This window comes from Sarcophilus harrisii, chromosome 5 (assembly GCF_902635505.1).
Source record: "Sarcophilus harrisii chromosome 5, mSarHar1.11, whole genome shotgun sequence".
Classification (NCBI taxonomy): Eukaryota; Metazoa; Chordata; class Mammalia; order Dasyuromorphia; family Dasyuridae; genus Sarcophilus; species Sarcophilus harrisii.
The window spans coordinates 287,541,444-287,566,867 of NC_045430.1; the positions used below are offsets into that span (position 1 = coordinate 287,541,444).

Below are 25,424 nucleotides of genomic sequence, written 5' to 3' on the forward strand. Positions count from 1 at the left end.
CACCATGCTTGGCGCCATCAGCAGGGCGGCCCGGCAGTTGTGCTGACAGTATTCGGAGTCGAAGACGATGGTCCGGGAGCTCCACATGATGGAGGGGTTGTGCTGGGTCAGCCAGCGCACGCCCAGGACCACGGGGAAGAAGGGGGACTGGGTCACATCGAAGGAGAGTCTCTCGCGATGCTCCCCGATGTCCACCACCAGCTCCTGGGTCTCCTGGGTCACGGGGCCGGAGGCCAAGGGCCGGCCGTCGATGGCTTCCACCAGCACCGGCCAGTACTTGATCTTCACCGGGATCCCGGTCTGCGCGACGTAGTCTTGGTCTATGAAGTTGCCAGAGGCACCGGAGTCGATCATGGCACGGACGGTGCAGTAGGAGCCGTCCGGGAGGTGTAGCGTGATCAGCAGTTGCAAGTGAGAAGATGACGCGTCATCTGGGGGGGACCTTTCTGTTTCAGGCCCGGGCGCTGGGGGTCCCTCTACAGCGGGGCCAGGGAGTTTCCCACCCCAGAAGACTTTGGCTTCTTGGACGGACAGTTGTCCACGTAGTGGCCAGCCAGCCCGCAGTACATGCACAGGTTCAGCCTGCGGCGGCGCTCCCTCTCCTCGGGGGTCAGCTGTGGCCGGCTCACCAGCTGGCCGGACTCGGACTCGGCCGGCGGCGACGCGGCGCTCTGCGGCTGGGGCGAGCCGGACGGGGACGCGCCCCGGCGCGAGTTGAGGCGCCCCTCGATGCGCAGGCACTGGTTGATGAGCGCGGGCAGCGAGCGCGCCACCTCCACGCGGGCCAGCTCGTCCTGGATGGGGTCGCTGAGGCCCTCGAGGAACTGGTCGATGAAGGCCGGCTCGTTCCAGTCCAGGTCCTGGGCACAGAGGCGGAAGGCGCTGGCGTAGTCCAGCACGGAGCCCAGGCCCTGGCGCAGGCGGCGGATCTTGCGGTTGGCCGCCTCTTTGCGCTGGGGGTCCTCGAAGGCCTGCTTGAACTCGTCGATGAAGGCCTCGTAGTTGTTGAGCAGGGGGCTGGACTCCAGCAGGTAGGGGGTGGCCCAGCGGGCCGCGCGCCCCTTGAGCAGGCTGGTGAGGAAGCAGACCCGCACGTGCTCCGTGGGGAAGTCCTCGGGCCGCAGCTCCATGTAGAGGCGGCTCTGCGCCAGGAAGCTGGGCAGCATCTCGGGGGTCCCGTCGAACTTCTCGGGCAGGCCCACGGGGCACTTGCCGCGGGGGGCCGAGAGCCCCATGGCGCCCACCGGGGTGGCCTGCAGCTGCCCCCGTAGGTTGGCGTTCTCCTCGGACAGCTGCAGCAGCTGGGTCTGCAGGGAGCTGTTCTCCTCGGTCTGCTGCAGGAGCTGGGCCCGCAGGGCCTGGACCTCGGCCGTGAGGTCCTCCATGCGGCAGCGGCGCGCCGAGGCGCCCGAGCCGGTGCTGGTCGGCATGGCGGGAGGCGCGGGGGGGCGGCTGAGGCGCGTGCGAGTCAGCCCTGCGGAGGGTTCGTCACTGCGCAGGGGCCAGAGCGCGGGGAGGCGGCGGCCCCGGGGGAGGCGGCACCCGGCCGGGGAGCCCCAGGGACAGCCTGAGCCGGCCAGGGGGGACTCCTCCAGCAGCGAGAAGAGACGGTCACGAGGGCGGGGGTCGGCCAGCGGGCCGCAACTTCAGCGGGAGTTCTCCCGAACCCCCGTGCCCCACCGGGCGGGGCCACTGCAGGAGGATACGACCGGGGCTTCCCAATCACATTGTGGGGCTGTTCTAGCGCAGGCCGGACTGGGTTGGACGCTGCCTCCCTGATGCCTCCTCCGGAGCCCCCACCCCCCACCCCAGGGTGGGGGGTCTGGGTTTAGACAGCTCCCAGGTCCGGCTGTCTCCTCAGGGTCGGTGCTCGCAGGTAATGGGGTCTGCTTCCCGAAGGGCAAAGATGCTCGTACCTATGAAAAAAGAACAGGGAGGATGTCAGGTGAGCTGAAGGCGCCCAAGGAGACCATCGGGGCCAGGGTCTGATTCCCTGCCAAGAACACAGAAAAGGATGTAGAAAAGAAGCTTGGGAAGGACCCAACTGTGAAACTGGGGAGGGGGAGGCACTGAGGGGACTTTGGGAGGGGGAGCACTGAGGGGCTTTTGGGAGGGAGAGACACTGAGTAGGCTTTGGGAGGGGGAGGCATTGAGGGGAATTTGGGAGGGGGCAAAAATGAGGGGACTTTAGGAGGGAGCAGAAATGAGGGGGCTTTGGGAGGGGGTATGAGACTGAGGAGCTTTGGGAAAGAGAGGCACTGAAGGGTCTGTGGGAGGGGGATCCACTGAGGGGAATTTGGGAGGGAGAGACACTGAGGGGACTATGGGAAGGAGGGGCACTGAAGGGTCTTTGGGAGGGGGAAGCACTGAATGGAATTTGGGAGGGGGCAGAAATGAGGGGACTTTAGGAGGGAGCAGAAATGAGGGGGCTTTGGGAGGGGACATGAGACTGAGTAGCTTTGGGAAGGAGAGGCACTGAAGGGTCTGTGGGAGGGGGATCCACTGAGGGGAATTTGGGAAGGGGAGGCACTGAGGGGCTTTGGTAGAGGGCATGGGACTGAAGGGCTTTGGGAGGGGAAGGCACTGAGGGGTCTTTGGGAGGAGGAGGCACTGAGGGGTCTTTGGGAGGGGGAAGCACTGAGGGGAATTTGGGAGGGGGCAGAAATGAGGGGACTTCAGGAGGCAGAGACATTGAGGGCCTTTTGGGAGGGGGCAGCCCTTAAGGGGACTTTGGGAGGGGGCAGAAATGAGGGGACTTTGGGAGGGGGAAGAACTGAGGGGTGACACTGAGGGGACTTTGGGAGGTGGAGGCAATGAGGGGCTTTTGGGAGGGGGAGGAACTGAGGGGAAGTTGGGAGGGGGCAGAAATGAGGGGACTTTAGGAGGCAGAGGCACTAAGGGGCTTTTGGGAAGGAGAGGCACTGAGGGGACTTTGAGAAGGGGAGGAACTGAGGGGGGACACTGAGAGGAATTTGGGAGGGGCAGAAATGAAGGGGCTTTGGGAGGGAGCAGAAATGAGGGGACTTTAGGAGGCAGAGGCACTGAGGGGACTTTGGGAGGGGGCAGCCCTTGAGAGGACTTTGGGAGGGGGCAGAAATGAGGGGACTTTGGGAGGGGGACGAACTGAGGGGTGACACTGAGGCGACTTTAGGAGGCAGAGGCACTGAGGGGCTTTTGGGAGGGGAAGGAACTGAGGGGAAGTTGGGAGGGGACTTTAGGAGGGGGAGACACTGAGCGGTTTTGGGAAGCACTGAGGGGGCTTTGGGAGTGGGAGGCACTGGAGGGTCTTTGGGAGGGGGAGGCAATGAGGGGAATTTGGGAGGGGGCAGAAATGAGGGGACTTCAGGAGGCAGAGACATTGAGGGCCTTTTGGGAGGGGGCAGCCCTTAAGGGGACTTTGAGAAGGGGAGGAACTGAGGGGGGGACACTGAGAGGAATTTGGGAGGGGCAGAAATGAAGGGGCTTTGGGAGGGGGCAGAAATGAGGGGACTTTAGGAGGCAGAGGCACTAAGGGGCTTTTGGGAGGGAGAGGCACTGAGGGGACTTTGGGAGGGGGCAGCCCTTGAAGGGACTTTGGGAGGGGGCAGAAATGAGGGGACTTTGGGAGGGGGAAGAACTGAAGGGTGACACTGAGGGGACTTTGGGAGGTGGAGGCAATGAAGGGCTTTTGGGAGGGGGAGGAACTGAGGGGAAGTTGGGAGGGGGCAGAAATGAGGGGACTTTAGGAGGCAGAGGCACTAAGGGGCTTTTGGGAAGGAGAGGCACTGAGGGGACTTTGAGAAGGGGAGGAACTGAGGGGGGACACTGAGAGGAATTTGGGAGGGGCAGAAATGAAGGGGCTTTGGGAGGCAAAGGCACTGAGGGGCTTTTGGGAGGGAGAGGCAGTGAGGGGGCTTTGGGAGGGGGAGGAACTGAGGGGACTTTGGGTGGGGGCTTTATTCTAAAGTGACTGAGAGACATTTGTGCTAGAAAACTGGGGGAAGAGTAGACTACAAAAGGTCCAGGGGGGGTTGAGGCTGTAAGACTAGTAATGTGGGTAGATTGTGGGGTGGGGAGGTTAGATAACAAACAGGGATGGAGGAGTTTGAGGATAGAATATATTAAGGAGGGTAGGCTGGGGGTGGTGATTATAAGAGAATTAGAGAGGGTGGGGATAAAGCAGGGATAAAGAAAGTGGGGAAGGGGCCGGAGACAAAGTAATCAGGATAACTTGTGGGAGCAAGAAACATTCAAAATGGGAGGGGAAGAGGGGTCAGTGTGAGAGAGTAGTGGTAATGAGCAGGTTGTGAGGAGGAACTAAACTACCCCCCAAATAGGGAAGGGTTTGGGATTAAAGGATAGGGGGAAAATGGGGAGGGGGCTGTATTATAGAGACAAAAAGGAAGTGAAGGCTGGAAGACTAATGTAAGAAGGACAGATTATAGGAGGGGGTAAATGTGTAGAAAAAGGGCCGGGGTTTTGAGAACCCTAACCCCAGGGACCAGATGTAATAGGAGTGTGTCGTGGAGAGCTGGATTATACAGAGATGGAGAGAGGTATCAGCTTGTAGGACAAAGTCATTGGGAGCCTAAATTGTGGAGCCTAGATACAAAGGAGATGGGGAGGGGGTAGCAAATAACTGGGGGAAGGGTTAGAATTTTTAAAACGGGGGAAGGACACCGAGTCTCCAGGAGGGCAATAATGAGGTGGTGGGAAAGTATTTAGAGATTGGGGGGAGAGGGTCAGAGGATGCCACAGTCAAAGAAGCTAAATCATTTTTTTTTTTTTTTAAATAGGAGGCGGTGAGATGTTACTGGATCATGGTGTGGGGGGTGGAGTTTAGGGATTTATGGCAAAGATCTGGGGAGACTAGAATCTAAATAGATGAGAGGGGTCTTGAATAACCTTAACCCTAATCCTAATGACATTTTTAAGGGGGAGGGTCTGTTCTAGATTAAATAGATGGGGAAGAGAACTGAAGGTTAGGAGTTCTAGCAAAGATCTGGGGAGGCTAGAATTTAATAGATGGAGAGAGACTTTGATAACTCTAACACTCCCCCCCCCCCAGGGACCTGGTGTAATAGGGGCCCATTGGGGGGAGCTGGACTTTAAAGAGATGGGGAGGAGCTCAAAGGTTAAGGATTTATAGGAAAGTGTTGGGGGGCTTTGAATCTATGGAGCGAGGCTTTGAGTCTCAGGAACCGTAGCAATGAGGGTCTGTGGTGGGAGGTGGCAGAGTATTCAAAGATTGGGGGGATAGGTTTTACTACACTTAGGGAAGCTGTTAGAAACTGAGGAGGGGCGTGAGTGAAAGGAGTGTCCTAATGAGGGGAACAAAGGGGAGGGGACAAAATGTGAAGCCAGAGCGTGGGGCTTTGAGAACCCTAACCCTAGGAACCTGATGTAATGGGGGTCCGCCATGGGGAGCTGCAGGATAAAGCTGAGGAAGGGCTTGGAGGTCAGGATTTATAGCAAAGAGTTTGGGGGGCTCGAATTTTACCAGATCGAGAGACTTTGCAAGCCCACCCTAAAAATGTGCGCTTTTAATGGGGGTTAATCGTGTGAAGCTGTATTACATAGGAATGAAGAGGGGTTGCAGTTTAGGGATTTATAACAAAGATTTGGGGGCTAGAATTTAAATAGATGGGGAGGGGCTTTGATAACCCTAACCCTCCCCTAGGTACCTGATGTAATGGGGAGCTAAAGAGATGGATGGAGGACTGGAGATTAAAGATTTATAGGAAAGTGTGTGTGTGTGGGGGGGGCTAGAAATAGATGGGGAGGGGCTTTGGGTCTCCAGAACTGTAGCGCTGAGACAATGGTGGGAGGTGGCCAAGTATTCAGAGATTGGGGGGGGATGGGTATTATAGTTAGGGGAGCCAACGTTAAAAATGGGGAGAAGGGGGGTGATGTTGAAGGAGTATCCTAATGAGGGGAGTATGTGGGAGGGGGTAAAATGTAGTCAGGGTTGGGGCTTTGATCACCTAAAGCCTAGTCCTCCCCCCCAGGGGGAAGGCACTCCTGGTCATGGGGGAGGGTGTGGAGAGGAGAGCAGGAGAAAATAAATGCTCCAGGAGGGAGTTTGAGCACAGAGTACAGGACATAGTGAGGAAATGATGAGGGGGAAGCGGGGGCTGCACTAGAAAGAGACGGGGAGCTGAAGCTAGCAGTGGCGATGAGGGGAGGATGTGGAGGAGGTGGGGGACACGGGCACATTCTAAGGGGACGAGGTAGGGATTTGGGGCTTGAGAATTACATTGGATTGCGAAGAGATGGGGAGGGATATGAAGCAAGATGACCCCAGTGAAGAGGACTGTGGGGGGCGGGACAGTTAAGAGATGGGGCCGGGGTAACCCTGACCCTAGAGGATTGCGATATGGGAGAGGATTGGGGGAGGGGGAGCTAGATTATAAAGAGAGGCAGAAAAGGGCTGGGTCCGGAGGTGGGCAGTCCTAAGGGGAGGTTGTGGGAGCCAAATGATAGCGAGATAGGGAGAGGAGTAGGGATGATACACAATGACTAAAAGGGGAAGGGGACTGATTCTACAGGACACTAATAAAGGGGGAACTTGAGGGGAAGGACAAATAAAAATGGGAGGCGGTTTGAGATTAGTCTACTGTGAGTGGAGGGAGAACCGACTCTAACTAAGGTGAGGGGTCGAGGTCTTGGCTCTGAAGTACTGCAGGGACTTTGGGGGGCTAAAGTATAAAAAGGGGGGCAGTTTGGGATGAGAGGATTATAGCTATAAGGGCATACTGTAAAGAGGGGCTAAAATACTGTTGAAAATAAGGAAGGTTTTGAATCTTTAGCACTAAAGGGGTGGGGAGGGGTCCTGAGATTTGATAATATCCAGAGGAGTATGGGACAGTGGCGGCGCCCACCAATTCGGGGGCTGAGAGAGGGGAGGGGCCTTGATAACTCTACCCCTAAACGCCCGTAGCAATAGGCTTAAGCTTTTTGGAGGGGCTGTTTGGAGGGGCTAATAACAAGGGAGGGGGGGTGTCACAAGGCGGGAGGAAGGAACATTGGAAAGGGGGCAGGATGATTGGGATCCAGAGGCCCAAGAAGACCTGGGGCCAGCATTTGAGAAGGAGTTTAAAGGTTGGATTCTTTTAACTACGTTAGAACCTAGGATTTCTTGTGATTGTTTTTATTGTTTTTAGATGGTTTGGGAGATTTTTGGAGGGAGTCAGAGTGAGGGAGTTGAAAGCCATGGCCTATATTGATAGAGATATGGAGGAAGCTTGAACTAGAGGACAGAAATCAGGCTAAGCCATATGAAGGAGGGGGCGGGGCTGCAATGATGGGAAGGGGTCCTGAGGATGAACCCAGAATATGGGGTATGTCGTAGCAGGGTCGGGGTGAATTATTAACAACATCCTCCCCAGGAGAGAGAGGTGCTTTAGGGCTATACAGATGAGAAAGGGGCTTAAGGCTAGACCAGGATAATCAGGGAACATGCTAATCTGTAAGGGTGGAGAGTGGAGCTGAAGTACCTTTAAAGAGAATGCAGCGGGTAAAGCTTTTTGGGGGAGGGGTGAAGATGAGGTTGTAATTGTGAGGAGGGCTCTAGTTTTGGGGAGGGGGCTTGAGATTGATGCCCAAAAGCCCATTAAGGTGACTGGAGGGGGCTCTAGTTTGGGGGAGGGTTTTGAGGATTAACCAAAAACCATTAAGGGTGAGGTTAAGAGGGGGCTCGTATGAGGGAGGGGGCTTGAGATTGGTTCGAACCCCATTAAGGTGAGGCTGTAAGAGGGACTTGTTTTTTTTGGGGGGGCTTCAGATTGAATCCAGTAACGACCATAAAGGCTGGACTATAAGGGGAGGGGGCTTGAGATTGGATGCAATAAGCACCATTAAGGTAAATTTGTAAGGGAGGAGGCTATAGTTTTGGGGAGGGAGCTTGAGACTGGATGCAATAAGCACCATTAAGGTGAGGCTGTAAGAGGGACTCTGGTTGTTTTTGGGGGGCTGCAGATTGAATCCAGTAACTACCATAAAGGCTGGACTATAAGGGGGGGCTTGAGTTGGATGCAAACCCATTAAGGTGAGGTTGTAAGAGGGGGCTCTAGTGATGAGGAGGGGCTTGAGATTGAATTCAGTAACCACCATTAAGGTGAGGCTGTAAGAGGGACTCTGGTTTTGGGGAGGGGGTTTGAGGTTTGATCCAGTTACCACCATAAAGGTGAGGTTGTAAGTGGAGGGACTCTAGTTTGGGGGAGGGGTCTTGAGATTGAATCCAATAACCACCATTAAGGTGAGGCTGTAAGAGGGACTCTGGTTTTTTTTGGGGGGCTGCAGATTGAATCCAGTAACCACCATAAAGGCTGGACTATAAGGGGAGGGGGCTTGAGATTGGATCAGTTGCCACCATAAAGGTGAGGTTGTAAGGGGGGGCTCTAGTGATGAGGGAGGGGTTAGATTGTTCTCCACCTTGGTGAGGCTGTAAGAGGGACTCTGGTATTTTTTTGGGGGGGCTTCAGATTGAATCCAGTAACCACCATAAAGGCTGGACAATAAGGCGAGGGGGCTTGAGATTGGATCAGTTACCACATGAAGGTGAAGTTGTAAGGGGGGGCCTCTAGTTTCGGGGAGGGGACTTGAGATTGGATCCAGTAACCACTAAAGGCTGGGCTATAAAGGGTGGGGGTTTGAGGTTGCATCTAATAACCACCATTAAGGTGAGGCTGTAAGAGGGACTCTGGTTTTTTTTGGGGGGCTGTAGATTGAATCCAGTAACTACCAAAAAGGATGGACTATAAGGGGAAGGGGCTTGAGACTGAATCCAGTAACCAGCATTAAGGTGAGGCTGTAAGAGGGACTCTGTTTTTTTTTTTGGGGGCCAGTTGAATTTAAAACCACAAAGGTGGGTTATAAAGGCGGGTTTGAGGTTGCATCTAATAACCACCATAAAGGTGGGCAAGAGGGAACCTGGTTTTTTGGGGGCTTCAGTTGAACAGAACCACCATGAAGGCTGGACATAAGGGAGGGGCGAGATTATGCAAAAGCACCCAAAGGTGAGGCTTAAGAGGGTCTGGTTTTGGGGGCCAGATTGAATCCAGTAACTACCATAAAGGATCGACTATAAGGGGAAGGGGCGAGATGAACATAACCACCTGGTGAGGAAAAGAGGGACTCTGTTTTTTTTTTTGGGGGGGGGCTTCAGATTGAATCCAGTAACCACTAAAGGCTGGGCTATAAAGGGTGGGGGTTTGAGGTTGCATCTAATAACCACCATAAAGGTGAGGCTGTAAGAGGGACTCTGGTTTTTTTTGGGGGGCCTAGAGAATGTAACCACCATAAGCTGGACTAAGGGAGGGGCTTGAGATTGGATCAGTTGCCACCATAAAGGTGAGGTGTAATTTTAAATGAGGAGGGCTGACCGAACCAGTAACACCATAAAGGCTGGACTATAAGGGGAGGGGGCTAATTGAACCAGAACCACATAAACGTACATAAGGGAGGGGCCAGTTGATGCAATAAACCAAAAGGTGAGGTAAGGGGACCCATTTTTTGGGGGGCTGCAGATTGAATCCAGTAACCACCATAAAGGATGGACTATAACGGGAAGGGGCTTGAGACTGAATCCAGTAACCACCATTAAGGTGAAGCTGTAAGAGGGACTTTTTTTTTTTGGGGGGGCCCAGATTGAACCAGGAACCACCAAAGGCGCCATAAAGGGGGGGTTTGAGGTTGCATCTAATAACCACCATTAAGGTGAGGCTGTAAGAGGGACTCTGGTTGTTTTTGGGGGGCTGCAGATTGAATCCAGTAACCACCATAAAGGCTGGACGATAAGGCGAGGGGGCTTGAGATTGGATCAGTTACCATATAAAGGTGAAGTTGTAAGGGGGGCTCTAGTTTCGGGGAGGGGCTTTGAGATTGGATCCAGTAACCACTAAAGGCTGGGCTATAAAGAGTGGGGGATTGAGGTTGCATCTCATAACCACCATTAACGTGAGGCTGTAAGAGGGACTCTGGTCTTTTTTGGGGGGCTGTAGATTGAATCCAGTGACCACTATAAAGGCTGGACTATAAGGGGAGGGGGCTTGAGATTGGATGCAATAAGCACCATTAAGGTGAGGTTGTAAGGGGGGGCTCTAGTGATGAGGAGGGGCTTGGGAATGAATCCAGTAACCACCATTAACGTGAGGCTGTAAGAGGGACTCTGTTTTTTTTTGGGGGGCTGCAGATTGAATACAATAACCACCATAAAGGCTCTACTATAAGGAGAAGGGGCTTGAGACTGAATCCAATAACCACCATTAAGGTGAGGCTGTAAGAGGGACTCTGGTTTTGGGGAGGGGGTTTGAGGTTGAATCCAGTTACCACCATAAAGGGGAGGTTGTAAATGGAGGGACTCTAGTTTGGGGGAGGGGTCTGAGGTGAACCCAAAACCACCATTGGTGAGGCAAAGAGACCTGGTTTTTTTTTGGGGGGCTTCAGATTGAATCCAGTAACTACCATAAAGGCTGGACTATAAGGGGAGGGGGCTTGAGATTGGATCAGCCCACAAAAGGTGAAGTGTAAGGGGGACCCCTAGTTTGGGGAGGGGCAGTTGGATGCAAAGCACCAAAGGTGAGGCAAGAGGGACTTGGTTTTTGGGGGGAAAACCAGAACACCATAAAGGATGGACCATAAGGGAACTTGAGACTGTCGAACCACCATTAAGGTGAAGCTGTAAGAGGGACTCTGGTTTTTATTTTTTTTTTTGGGGGGGTTCAGATTGAATCCAGTAACCACCAAAGGCTGGGCTATAAGGGGTGGGGGGTTGAGGTTGCATCTAATAACCACCATAAACGTGGGAGGCTGAAGAGGGACTTTTTTTTGGGGGCTGGATTGTCCCAACAACCACCATAAATGCTGGAGTATAAGGAGAAGGGGCTTGAGACTGAATCCAATAACCACCATTAAGGTGAGGCTGTAAGAGGGATTCTGGTTGTTTTGGGGGGCTTCAGATTGAACCGAAAACTACCATGGCTGACCATAAGGGAGGGGGTTGAGATTGGATAGTGCCAGGGGGGGAGGACTTGGTTGTTTTTTGGGGGGCAAAGATTGAATCGCAACACCAAAGTCTGGGCCATAAAGGGTGGGGTTGAGGTTGATTCCACAACCCCTGGGTGAGGGCTGTAAGAGGGACACTTGTTTTGGGGAGGGGTCTTGAGATTGAATCCAATAACCACCATTAAGGTGAGTCTGTAAGAGGGACTCTGGTATTTTTTGGGGGGGGCTTGATTGAATCCGAACCACCATAAAGGCGGGAATAAGGGGGGGGGCTTGAGATTGGACGTACCTAAAAGGTGAAGGAAGGGGGGGGGCCTCTAGTTTCGGGGAGGGACCTTGAGATTGGATCCAGTAACCACTAAAGGCTGGGCTATAAAGAGTGGGGGATTGAGGTTGCATCTCATAACCACCATAAAGGTGAGGCTGTAAGAGGGACTGTGGTTTTGGGGAGGGGCTAGGGAATGAATCCAGTAACCACCATTAACGTGAGGCTGTAAGAGGGACTTGCTTTTTTGGGGGGTGGATTGAACCAATAACCATAAAGGCTCTACTATAAGGAGAAGGGGCTTGAGACTGAATCCAATAACACCATTAAGGTGAGGCTGTGAGGGATCTGGTTTTTGGGGGTTATTGAACCAAACCACCATAAAGGCTGGACTATAAGGGGAGGGGGCTTGAGATTGGATGCAATAAGCACCATTAAGGTGAGGCTGTGAGAGGGACTCTGGTTTTTTTTGGGGGGCTGTAGATTGAATCCAGTAACCACCATAAAGGCTGGACTATAAGGGGAGGGGGCTTAAGATTGGATGCAATAAGCACCATAAAAGTGAGGCTGTAAGAAGGACTATGGTTTTGGGGAGGGGGCTTCAGATTGGATCCATTTACCACCAGAAAGGTGAGGTTGTAAGTGGGGGGGGCTGTAGTTTTGGGGAGGGGGTTTGAAATTGGATGCAATAAGCACCATAAAAGTGAGGCTGTAAGAAGGACTCTGGTTTTGGGGAGGGGGCTTCAGCAACCACCATAAGGGCTAAACTATAAAGGGAGGATCCAGTAAAGGCGCGGTTGTAAGGATGGGGGTCTTGCCACTGGATTAGTTTGAGAGCAGTGACAGAATGCGGGGGCGGGGGTTACAGTCCCAAAAGGTAGGACTCCAGGTTGCTTTTTAGCGTCTGTGCTGGGGAAGAGGCTGGGGCCAGGCAACCCCAGCAGCTGGGGGGCTGGGGGGCTGGACTGCAGTGAGTGGGGAGGGGAGGGGGCGCCCTGCAGTCCCTCTGCTCCGCGTAGCTTGGAGCTGGCCCGAACAGTCGGGGGGGCGAGGGGGGTGGCCGGTTTGGGGGGAGGACCGTGCAGGCAATGGCGCAGCGGGCGGTCTGCTGCAGAAATCGGGTGGGGTCCGCAGTGGCTGCGGCAGCAGGGGCAGTGCCAGGGGCCAGCCCACTTCCGGGGTATCAGTCTCCCCATCTCCATCCCGCAGCCTTTTGCTCCTCCCAGGCGGTGGTCCGGAGATGGCAGACTGCAGAGGAGGGGGCGGGGCGCGGACCCCTCCCTCCCAGGCTACGGAGGAGGGGATGGGCACTGCGGCTTAGGGGTCCAAGGCGGAAGCAGGCGGGCTGCGGTGGGGGGGGCACTGCAGTATTGTGGGGGGGACTGGGCTGCGGTAGCTGTCAGCTCCCCAGAGGCGGGCAGAGGTGAGGCGGGGCTGGCGGGGTGGGAGAACGAGGGTCCGCATTGGCCGCTTCCGCATCTGCAGAGCGGTCCGCGGGGAGGGGGAAGGAGCCGAGAAGGGAGGGGGCTGTGCTGGGGGCAGCAGGGGGCGGGGCCAGGCCGCAGCCGTCAGAGGGGACGCCCCTCCCTAGTGCGGCACAAGGCACCCAAGGGAGGGGGGAGAGGCGGTCCGCCGCCGCCGCCGCCGAGCCATTTCTTCTTACCCAATTACCTGTACCCGCAATGGATTCTTCCAAATCTTTCCCCGGAGATTGAGGGCTACTTGGAGCCTTGGAGAGCTAGTCCCCCTCCCCTTAATTTACAGGAGAGGAAACTGAGGCTCCAGCGGTGAAGCACTAGCTACCGCAAAGCCGCACTAGCGAACCCTCCTGTGACGCCACTGCACCACTTGGAGCCCGCCCACCCCTCCCTCCCCTCTCCCCCTCCTCCAATCTCTAACAGCCAAGTCCGAGTGCCTTTTCTCCATCCTCACTTCCTGGTCTATGCGGTATTTGCTCTGCAGACCACCCCCTCCCCTCCTGGTGGGGTCCCGCCCACCTGTCTGCTGCAGCTTTCCCACCCAGATTTTCGACGCAGTTCCAATTTCTCTCTGCCCCCCCCCCCCAAGGTAGATGGCCCCCTCCCCAGGCTCTGTCTTGGACCCCTTTATCTCTACCCCATTTCTCGGGGTCTCCTCAGCTCGTTTGGGTCCAGCTATTACGCCAAAGACCCTCAGATCGATTCAATGAGCCCGATGCTCTTATTTCTACCCCCATTTCTCGGGATCTCCCAGCTCGTTTGGGTCCAGCTGTTAAGCCAAAGACCCTCAGATCGATTCGATGAGCCCGATGCTCTTATTTCTACCCCCATTTCTCGGAGTCTCTCAGCTCGCTTGGGTCCAGCTGTTAAGCCAAAGACCCTCAGATCGATTCAAAGAGCTTGATGCTGCATCACACCCCCCCCCCACTATAGAATTCATTCGCATCCCCCCTTTTCAAGACCTTCCCAAGGGGGTTTCACACCCCATCTTCGGACTCCCCATTCCTTCACCGTCCGCCAGCCACAGTCAATCGGCAATCATTTTCCCTTCTCCGTCCCCCGCATTTTCATCCATCACCAGCCCCCTCCCCCCTCATCACTCACCTGGACTACCGCAATGGGCTCAGTCTCCCCCCAATCTTCCACACAGCTGCCCAAGTGAGGCACAGGTCCTAGCGCGTGTTCCCCACCCCGCCACCCCCACCAGTGAGCTCCAGGGGCTCTCTATCGCTCCGACCACAGAGACGAACGTCTCGAGCGGGCTTTGAAAGCCCCAAGAAGGCTGTCCCTCTCTACCTTTTGATCAGAGAGCCTTCTCACCGTTTCCCGTTCCGGACCCTGCAAATGCTAACCCTCCCGCACCTTGTCCGGGGCCTCTCTCCCCTCCTCCCTCCCTCCACGCTCTCTCCCTTCTCCCAGGTCAGCTCGAGACGCCTTCTTCCCCTCGCAAAGTTACTTTGTAGCTTTCCGGGATCCTCTCAATGTCCGCCCCCTAAGACCCTCCAGGGGCTGAGCCCATTTTGACCATCAGCCAGCCCTGACGCAGTAGGCGTCAAACTGAAGCCCTGAATGATAAGAAAAGAGGGTGGGGGCGGCCAGCCAGGGCTGGGGGGCCTCAGGGGGCGGCGGCCTGGGGACTGCCCTGCTCGAAGGCGGGCTCCACCTTACCCGACACCCGGCTCTCGGACAGCCTGGCGGACTCGAGGTGAGGCCGGCCCGCCCTGGGAGGCGCCGGGGGGGCAAGGGCGAGCGGGCTGGGGTCCGGGGGGCGAAGGCTGCAGGAGCGTCGGGAGAAGCGACTGCACGAGGCGAGACTCGACTCCGTCTGGGCAGAGCAGAGCGCGGGGCGGGCTACAAGAAAGCTTGTGCGCAGGCGCGGCGGCTCCGCTCCTCCCCCGCCCGCCAGGGGCCTGGCCAGCACTGCAGAGGCAGCTGGCGGGGGCGGGGCGGGCCGGCCGGAGCGCTGTAACGCCGAGGGCGGCCGTCAGGGGGAGGCCGAGAGCAAGGCCGGCCGGGCCGGGCGGGGCTGAGAGGGGCCGAGTGGAGTGAGGAGCCTGGGCTGAGCCCGAGCCGGAGCCCGAGACTGAGGAGGAAGATGCTGCGGGCGCCGGGAGGAGCAGGGGGGGGACCCTGCGTGGGCAGGAGCTCCGCCAGCGCCGCAGCCTTGCTGCTGCTCACAGGTGCGTCTGCGACCCCCAGGATCCCCGGCGAAGGACGGGATGGGCCGTGAGGGGGAAAATGGGCAGCCGAGAGGGATTCCACCCCCCCCCGTGTCCCGCGTGGGCCAAAGGGGCGTCTCAGCGCTCCCCTCGGGGGGCCGCCGTCTTCCCGCCGCGCAGGGGGGGGGTCTGTGCCGACTCTCCCCTACACAGGCCCGTGTCCTGAGCACTCTTCTCCCCTCCCCCTCCCGTGGCACCCACTCGTGATGGAAAATATGAGCTGCTCCCCCATCCCCACCCCCTGAGTTCCAGAGTCTCAGCTGCTGCGGCCTCCTTTTCTCCCTCTGCCTTCCCGAGGCTCCAGTGCGAACTCAGGAGGTCGGTCCTAGGGGCACTCAGGGGGACTCCCCCTCCGGGCCCTCCCTTATTGCCCTCCCCGAAGCCTCCCATGCCCCCTGCTGGCCCCCACTTCGGCAGTCTGCTGTCCCCCAGGAGCCTTCCTGGGCCCTAACCCCAACCTCACACATGCCAAGTCCTGTGCTGGCTTTGCCTGCCATTTAGCCTTTTCCCCTTTGCTTGGTTTGCAGAGGGTGCCCAGTGCAGGCCCGGTAAGACCCAGGTACAAAGGTCTGCTTTTCCTGGGATCCCAAGAGGAGCCGGGATTCTGATGCAGAAGGTCTTTGTCCATTTGGTCTTTCCTGTGTGGATGGTTGGGCCACAGGCTTGGGAATAGTGGTGGGTCTCCGGCCAAAGGCGTTCTCATGATGGAGGGCGTGAGGGCACAGGCCTATCCGACTCAAGGGCGTGTCTCTTCCATTTTAACCCAGGGAATTTGGTGACTATAACCCTAACTGCCCAACCCTGTCCCCAATCATGCAAGAAACCTAGATAACCCAGGTTCTTTCTGCTCTTGCAGCTTTCAGGTAATTTCTACATGGATAATCTTGTTCTGCTCTACATTTATACCCAAGACACACTCACATGCACACACAGCTCATACACACCAAAAAATCCGGGTCAGGAAATAAGGAAAATAAGTCAGGGGAAAATAATCCAGCCCACTCTGGTTCTCCTTAGAATTCCTGTGTGGGCTCAAGCTCCCTCCACCTCTTCCCTCAGCCTCAGCCACCCTGTGGGACTCTGCCCCCTTGGCCTTTACTCTCCTTAGAGACACCAACACTGGGCTGTGCCCTAGGATGCTGCTCACCCGGCCTACTTCTTTAGTAGGGAGATTGTTTTCTCCCCTTCCTGCCCTCCTCCAATATACTGGGCTGGTCCTGCGGATGATGGTAGGCCTTTCCTCTCAGCTTCCTCTCATTCTAGCCATCCAGATCCTTGTAAGGGCTGTCAGCCAGCCTCTCAGTCATTTTCCCTGGCTCCCAGGCTCCCTGCTGATGCTAGCCACTGCCCTTTCACGGCAGTCATCAGCATACATCCTGACATCCCCTCATTCGGGTGAAGTCCACAGGGATGATCCCTCTGCCCTTGATCTCCATCTCTGGGGTGTCCTATGGCCACAGTCCTATGCTCTGACTTCTTGTGTGATTACAGCCTCCTATTCTTCTTCTCCCCCTGGGCCTTGCTAGCCTCCAGTCCCTCCATGCTCTCTGCCTCTCTGGACAATGCTGGCTGCTCTGGACAAAGTTCAGATGGAACACTGTCCACGGTCCTTGCACCTCCTGTGGTCCCCAGCTCCAGGTTCCTTCCCTACTGTTGGTCTTCCCAATCCTCTTCTTTGCTGGGTAGTTCTCCAGTCCCTCAGCATCTGTTCTGAACCTATTACCACATCCATACCTGTGCCCATTTAGAACCTCACCTCCTTTGAAAAAATGAAGGTGAGAATGGCAGCGTTCCTCTTTACTTTTCTAGCCACATCCCACGGTTCTCCTTTGCTCTGGGCTCAGTGGAAGAGGCAGTCCCCTCCTGTCACTCCTCCTCATGTCTTCATTTTCTTTATTTTTGTTTCCCCCCCCACTTTTATAGATCTTTTATCCTTAATATTTAATCCTTAAATATTATTATTTTCAAATAATAAGATTCAGAGATCGTCTTTTGCCTTCCTCCCCTACAACAAAGACAAAAAAAGAAGAAAAAGAGGAGAGGTTGAAAGCATTTCAGTCCAACTAGCCCATTCCTGGACCCTACCTCGACAGCCAGTGAGCTTTTCCCCTACCTCAGGATTAGTGGGGGAAGGGAAACAACATTTTCTCTGCCACACCTTTGTTTTGTTGGTTATTTAATTTGTGTATGTTACTTTTCTTCCTTTGCTTTGCTTCCTTCATTCTATCAGTTAAAAGAAACTTTCACTGGCTTCTCCGAATTCTTCATAGTCATTATTTCTTATGGAGAAGTAATAATTACTATTTTCATGGATCACAAGGCAATTCCCCAATCAATGGGAGTCAACTTTGTCTTCAGTTCTATGCTATAACAAAAAGTCCTGCTAAGGATATTTTGTGGTTAATGAGACCTCTCTTCCTCTCTTTTGTTTTTCCTCTTTCCCTCCTTCTCTCTTTCTTTCCTTCTCTCCTCTCTCTCTCTCTTTACACACACACACACACACACACACACACACACACACACACACATCTAGCAGCAAGTGGAATCTCTGAGTCAAAAGATATAGATATTTTAGTCACTTTATTGTCTAATTAAAAATTTCTTTCCAAAATGGTTGGACCAATTCAATAAGCTACCATCAACAGAGTAACAAGGCGTTCATCTTTCCACAGCACCCCCAGTATCAACCAATTCTATCTTTTATCATCTTCCCAAATTGCTTAGTGAGTATGAGATGAAATCATGGGGCTAATTTGATTCAAATTTCTCGTTAATGATCTGTAGTATCCTTCACGTGATTGTTAATAATTTGCAATCTTTTGAGGACTGTGTTCATAGTCTTTGGCCAATGGATATAAAACCACTGAGGAATGGTGGCCCTCAGTATTGTCTATATGGATATGTGTGTATTTCCAAAGCTCATCTAATATCAGGCATTTCAGGAACATTTGATATAAAGATATTTTCCTCCAATGACAATTTGCTTTTGTGTGTTAGTTAATTGAATTTGTTGCTTATGAGGGCTTTATAGTTTCAGGTCATCAAAATAATCAATTTTATCTTTTCTGCTCATCTCTCTGTATTGCTTGATTAAGAACTCTCCTCTTTGCTGCAGATGTGGAAGATATTTGAGCTGATTCTCTTAATTTTTTTTAGGATGTGAACTTTAACATTCAAGTTATGTCTCCATTGTGAGATTATTCTCTAATAGTCACCCTCCTCTTTATCCATGGTCTCCTTCCCTCAGTACCTATAGATGTGCCCAGGTCTTTCCTATTCTGGTGAAAACCTTCCCTTAGTGCCATTCTTCCCTCAATCTATTAATATGTATATATAGTTTCCTTTCATAATCAGATTTCTAGAAAAAAGCTGTCTACACTTTATCACTTCCCAATTACTTTTTTTGTAAATTAAAAAAATTGGATACTTATTATTTTTAAATTTTGAGATCCAAATTCTCTCATTCTTCCCAGTCCCTCTCTCACCCATGGATAAGGCAAGCAAGATGGTTCACATTATACAAGTGAAAAAATGGAAAATCTATTTATGTATTAGCCATGTTGGGGAAAAAAAGGCAAGAAAAATAAAGAAAGTGAAAAAGGTATGCTTCAATCTGCCCTCAGATTTCATCAATTGTGTCTTTGGAAGTGGATAGTATTTTTCATCATGGGTCTTTTGGAAATACCTTAGATAATTGTATCGATCAGAGTATCTTGAGTCATTCACAGTTGATTATCATTACAATGTTGCTGTTATTGTGTACTATGTTTTTCTGGTTCAATTCACTTTGCATCAGTTTATACAGATCTTCCCTGATTTTTCTGAAACCATACCTCTCAGATTTTTTTTTTACAGCACAATAATAAATATCACATCAAATATTACAATCATATACTTGTTCAGTCATTGTCTCATTGATGAGTTTCCAATTCTTTCCCACCACGAAATTCGTGCTATAAATATTTTTGTATTTTTGTATCCTTTTTTTTTCTTTTATCTGTTTGAGATACAAGTCAAGAAGGGTATTGCTGGATCAAAGTGCACATACATTTTTGTAGTCCTTTCAGCATACATCCTGACATCCCCTCATTCGGGTGAAGTCCACAGGGATGATCCCTCTGCCCTTGATCTCCATCTCTGGGGTGTCCTATGGCCACAGTCCTATGCGTAAGTCCTTAAACTTGAGCATAGTTTAAACTGCTTCCCAGAATGGTTGGATCAGATCACAACTTTACCAACAGTGCATTAATGTCCATATTTTCTTTCCCACATCCTTCTTCTCAGCATTTGCCATTTTTCTTTTTGTCATGTTGGCCAATATGATGGATATGAAGCGGTACCTTAGAGTTGTTTGAATTTATATTTGTCTAATTATTGGTTATTTGGAACATTTTTCATATAACTATAGATAGTTTTGATTCCTTCTTTTGAAAATTTCGTGTTCAGATCCTTTGACCATTAAACAGTTGGGAAATAGCTCTTATTTTTATAAATGTCATTCACTTCCCAATAGATTTGAGAAATTAGGCTTTTATCAGAAAAACTCGCTACAAAATTTCCCTCCAGTTTCCTGCTTTCCTTCAAATTTTGACTGTTTTGGTTTTGTTTATGTAAAAGCTTTTTAAATTTCATGTAATCAAACCTATCCATTTTATTTTCCATGATCAGACTCTCTATGTCTTGTTTGGTCATAAACTCTTCCCTTCTTCATAGATCTGAGGAGTAAATGATTCCATACTTACCTAATTTGCTTATGCTATCATCCTAACAACCTCAACAATCTAAATCTTATATACATTTTTACTTTATCTTGGCAAATGGCACAAGATATGTTGGTCTATGTCTAGTTTCTGTCCCATTGTTTTCCACTTTTCTCCAGCAGCTTTTATTGAATAGTGAGCTCTTACCTCTAATGCTGGAGTCTTTTGGTTTATCAAACTCTAAATTATTATGAAATCTTTTACCACTATACATTGATTACCTGATCTAGTCCACTGATCCATCAGTGTATTTCTTAGAAAATACAACATTGGTCTGGTGATTTCTACTTTGTAATATGGTTTGAAATCTGATACGGCTAGGCCATTTTTCTTCACATTTGTTTTCAATTATTCCCTTAATATTCTGGACTGTTTGTTTTTCTACATGAATTTTATTATTTTTCTAGTTCTATAAAATAATTGCATAGATGATTTTATAAATATTTTATTTATAATTTACTTATAAATTATAATTAGGTGATATATTTTATATAAATATAATTTCTGCTATTTTATAATATAATTTTATTTATGACATATTTATACTAATTTGAAATTACTATTTATAATTAATGAAACTAAAATTAGTTTGGTTGGTATGACAATGAATTAAGTACATTACTTTAGGTAAAGGTATAATTCATTTCCCCCCTCAATCATATTTTATTTTTCCAAATACATGTAAAGATAGTTTTCAACATTGACTTTTATAAGATTTTGTGTTCCAAACTTTTCTCCTTCCTTTACCTGCCCCTTCCCCAAGACAGCAAGTATTCTGATATAGGTTAAATATGTGCAATTCTTTTAAACAAATTTCTGTATCTGTCATGTTGTACAAGAAAAATCAGACCAAAAGGGGGAAAAAAAAAAAACTTGAGAAAGAAAAACAAACAAACAACACTAAAAAGTAAAATCCTATGCTTTGATTCACAGTCTCTAGTTTTTTTGGCATTGAAAGCTCTGAATATTCTGGTCTCAGCTTGTTTCCCCAGGATGACTAGATTTTACTCCCCCTTTACACGGTGTGTCTGAACCAAACATATCTGCTCACTTGCTGTTTCCCACTGATGGCGTTCCATCTCCCAGCACCTCCTCTTTGCATAGGAGTTCCTCTCTCTGCCTAAAATGCTCTCCATCCTCTTTTTCACCTATTAGGAACTTCAGCAGACCATCTGAGATCAGCTCAAGTGCCACCTTCTGCAAGAAGCTTGTCTTGATCTCAGCGGTGATTTAGTGGTTTATCCCTCTCTGCCTTCATCATTTTGGGTTGGTTTTTAAATAGCCTGAACGCACTTTTGGGTGAATGTGTCTTTTCCTCCTTTTGTTCCCTCTCCATACCCCCATCTCCCAGTAGAATGTAAGGTAGGAACCCACCTTCTTTTCTATCTATTCCACCTAGCATGTGGTCCCTGGTACATATAAGTCTGGGGATCTGTGATTAAGTTTCAAGCATGCTTGGGAGATTCTCTGAGGGAAGGATTTTGAGGAAGGGTTTCACTCTACTAAGCCAGAGTGGGTGACATCTGTCATGTGTCACATTTGCAGATGAACGTCCTTTTTTTTTTATTTGTACTAGGGATACAGAGAATTCACAATTCAAGTGGGAGAAAAGCGAATATAACTGAAAACACATTTCCATTGAAGCTTCCCAAGCAGTGATTGGCAGCCTGTGGGTGGATAAAACTGCTGGCAGCAATGTTAATAACATGCTGAACACTCCCGTCTTCCATAGCCCCTCCCTCAGAGACTTTGGTTGTAGTTTCTGGGCTTTCAAGAAAGTGCAGAGACTAAGAGTTAATTGTAATCTTTACAGGAATTGTGTGTAGCACTCCAAGAGGGTGAGGAAATTCAAGAGATAACTCTCACGGAGAGTCTGAGAGCGACTTGGAGAGTTAACTCATCTTTTGAAGGAAGCCTAAGGTGTGGAGAGAATATTCTCTAATGGAAGTCTAGATCTAGTTGAAGTCTTCCATTCCTCATGAGCAAGTTAACTAAGTTCTCATTAATTCTGAGAATTCCTGCCGTTCAGAGAGGAACTCAATTAATTTATGTTTTGAAGAAAGGCAGTTAATTGACATTTCTGAGAAGTGAGAAGTGCCGAGCTAACTACATTCTGAAAAGAACAAAATTATTGATCTGTGGTCCCAGAGGCCTTGGCAGCTGGCGGGTGAGAAGCATTCCACCTAGTCCCCAGCTCCTTTGCCCTGCTTTGCTAAGGCCCAGAGGGATTCCTCTGCGACCTTTCTCCCAGCTGATACAATGTTAAGCATCTATGACTCTGTGGTTTTTTTTTTTTTGTTTTTTTTTTTACTGTTACTAAATAACATGGGCAGTGGTGCTGGAAAGGGAGAGAAGAAAGCCCCAGGAAAAGAGAGGGCTTTCCAGTTTTACAGGTGGGACCTCGATCAGTGAACGAGTGACTGCATTTTATGTCATTGCTGAGGGGATGCCAGAACATCCCCTTCCAGTGACTGCCCTTGGATCAGTGAGCAAAGGGAGAAATAAAGTGACCAATGGGTGTCTGATCAAAAGGAGGGGCTCACTGTCCTCTTTGAGGGCTTATTTGCATTAAGAGTCATTCCATGTGGAGTGGAGTCCATTACACTGTAGAGTTCACAGTGGCAACTGTGAAATTGCCACAATTCTATCGGGTGCCTCTTGAATTACAGTAAAACGGGGAAATGGACTGACTAAAATTAAGTGAAGGTCCCATAATCTTTTTAAACTCAATATTCCTTTATTTGGCACTTCCTAGGTACAAGAATTGGGGGTGGCAGTACAAAGATAAAAATGGTAAACAGTGTTTACCACCCAGGGAGCTTACATTCTACAAGATAGAGGAAGCCCTTTCCCATTAGAAAGCTGAAGAAAACCGCTTCCCATCCTTCCATTAACATTGGAACCTTTTGTTTCCAATCCAGAAGGCTGGATTCGGAAGAGCTGATTTGTTCTAAAGCTGGCAGGCTGGCTTTCATAACCATCAGATCACCCGATCTTTTTATGAAGACCTGAGATGCCTTTCTTTCATAGGTGGGGTTGAAACAAAAAAAAAAAATTAGTGTTTTCCCGTTGGGAAAATTGTGGCTCTTGGTGGTGGTCAGGTCAGAGCAGTGCAGCCACATTCATCCATAGCAGGGTTACAAAGTTTCATCTTTTTTTTTTTATTTATTTAATAGCCTTTTATTTACAGATTATATGCATGGATAACTTTACAGCATTAACAATTGCCAAACCTCTTGTTCCAATTTTTCACCTCTTACCCCCCACCCCCTCCCCAGGATGGCAGGATGACCATTAGATGTTAAATACATTAAAATATAAATTAGATACACAATAAGTATACATGACCAAAACATTATCTTGCTGTATAAAAAGAATCAGACTCTGAAATATTGTACAATTAGCTTGTGAAGGAAATCAGAAATGCAGGTGGGCATAAATATAGGGATTGGGAATTCAATGTAATGGTTTTTAGTCATCTCCCAGAGTTCTTTCTCTGGGCGTAGCTGGTTCAGTTCATTACTGCTCCATTGGAAATGATTTGGTTGATCTTGTTGCTGAGGATGGCCAGGTCCAGCAGAACTGGTCATCATATAGTATTGTTGTTGAAGTATATAATGATCTCCTGGTCCTGCTCATTTCACTCAGCATCAGTTCGTGTAAGTCTCTCCAGGCCTTTCTGAAATCATCCTGTTGGTCATTTCTTACAGAACAGTAATATTCCATAATATTCATATACCACAATTTATTAAGCCATTCTCCAACTGATGGACATCCATTCAGTTTCCAGTTTTTAGCCACTACAAAAAGGGCTGCCACAAACATTCAGTGCACATACAGGTCCCTTTCCCTTCTTTATAATCTCTTTGGGATATAAGCCCAGTAGTAACACTGCTGGATCAAAGGGTATGCACAGTTTGATAACTTTTTGAGCATAGTTCCAAACTACTCTCCAAAATGGTTGGATTCGTTCACAACTCCACTAACAATGCATCAATGTCCCAGTTTTCCCACATCCCTCTCAACAATCATCATTATTTTTCCTGTCATCTTAGCCAATCTGACAGGTGTGTAGTGGTATCTTAGAGTTGTCTTAATTTGCATTTCTCTGATTAATAATGACTTGGAGCATCTTTTCATATGACTAGAAATAGTTTCCATTTCTTCATCTGAGAATTGTCTGTTCATATCCTTTGACCATTTTTCAATTGGAGAATGGCTTGATTTTTTATAAATTAGAGTTAATTCTCTATATATTTTGGAAATGAGGCCTTTATCAGAATCTTTGACTGTAAAAATATTTTCCCAGTTTATTGCTTCCCTTCTAATCTTGTCTGCATTAGTTTTGTTTGTACAAAAACTTTTCAGTTTGGTATAATCGAAATTTTCTATTTTGTGATCAGTAATGATCTCTAGTTCTGCTTACAAAGCTTCATCTTAAGAGTTCCCTACATTGTCTTAGACCTCATGGTGGACAGATCCACGGCTCCCCTGGTAATTAGCAGAGGGACCTGCTCTCAGCAGCAGAGCTCAGCCTTCTCCTAATAGCTGCCATGAAGGGAGGAGAGTCTGAACTTCTCAAAAAAAAAAAAAAAAAAAGGTTATTGTCATCTCTTAAGATCAGCAACTTTCAGCCTTAATGGCATTTGCCTGGCTTAATTATTTCAAACTGAAATACAGTTTTAGGAAATTAGGAAATTAGGAAAAGAAAAAAATTGCCATGTGCACAACAGAATGTAAGAAAGATTCAAAATATAAAGCAATACATTTTCATTTCAAGAAAGACTATATGATAAGTACTATACCTTGTGTCCAGACCTATTCATCTTTGCTTTGTTGTAGGTTTTCTTTTGTTCTCTGCTTTGTACTTTTTACTAGATTCTTTTTTCTCCTATCTTCCCCTCCCCAAGGCAGCTGCAATGAACATGTATACATACATATATATATCTATACAATACATATACATAATACACACATGAGTATATATACATATTTAGACATATACATTCATATGTCTGTGTAAGACTATACCATCCAGTTTGTCCTCTGTTTCTCTGAAGGTGGATAATATCTTCTTTTTAAACTCAAAGTCTTTCCATATTTTTCTGATTACACCAACTCATCATTTCCTATACCACAGCGATATTTCAACCTTATAGTTTCTAGCTGTTTTAATAGTCTAAAACCATATGGATTGATAGGACTGACATATAGTGTAGTTTCTCTATTTTCTCTTTTAATTAAATTTATTTTAGCTGTAATTTTGTCTGAGATCATGATGTAGTCATCCTTGGGGTTTTTTGTTTGTTTGTTTTTTAGTTTTCAACATGAATTTTGTAAGATTTTTCTTACTCTTCCCTTAACTGCCCCCTCTCCAAGCAATCTGATATATATTAAACATGTACCATTTTCCTCTTTCCCTCCCTTCCTTACCTTCTCCCCAAGACAGCAAGTAATCTGAAATAGGTTAAATTTGTGCAGTACTTTCAAACCTATTTCTATATTTGTCAATTGTGCAAGAAAAATCTCTAAAAAGAAAAAAAATAAGAAAAAAAAAAACAAGCAAAAAGGTGAAAATAGTATGCTTCAACCCATATTCAGTCTCCAAAGTTCTCTCTCTGGATGCAAATGGCATTTACTATTCCAAGTCTACTGAAATTGCCTTTAATCACTGCATTGCCAAAAAGCCAAGTCCATCACAGTTGATCAGCACATAATC

General features: G+C 49.3%; 2 protein-coding genes across 6 annotated transcripts in view; one reads left to right on the top strand and one right to left on the bottom strand.

Moving 5' to 3' along the window:
* Positions 1-361: 361 nt before the first annotated feature.
* PEG10 (paternally expressed 10) lies at positions 362-14,424 on the bottom strand. The gene is made up of 2 exons (XM_031940769.1): positions 14,395-14,424; positions 362-1,916 (listed from the first exon to the last, which is right to left on the bottom strand). The coding sequence occupies exon 2, from the start codon at positions 1,428-1,430 to the stop codon at positions 477-479; it is 954 nt and encodes a 317-aa protein (XP_031796629.1). The 5' UTR covers positions 1,431-1,916; positions 14,395-14,424; the 3' UTR covers positions 362-476.
* Positions 14,425-14,728: 304 nt separating this feature from the next.
* Positions 14,729-25,424, top strand: part of SGCE (sarcoglycan epsilon) — a 57,321-nt gene continuing 46,625 nt past the window's right edge. For 4 of the 5 annotated variants that reach the window (XM_031940770.1, XM_031940772.1, XM_031940774.1 and 1 more), the window contains exon 1: positions 14,730-14,906. In XM_031940770.1, the coding sequence (XP_031796630.1) occupies positions 14,822-14,906 (85 nt within the window). In that variant the 5' untranslated portion in view covers positions 14,730-14,821. Of the gene's footprint in view, positions 14,907-25,424 lie in introns of all 5 variants that reach the window. The other variant, XM_031940771.1, reaches the window with a different exon arrangement.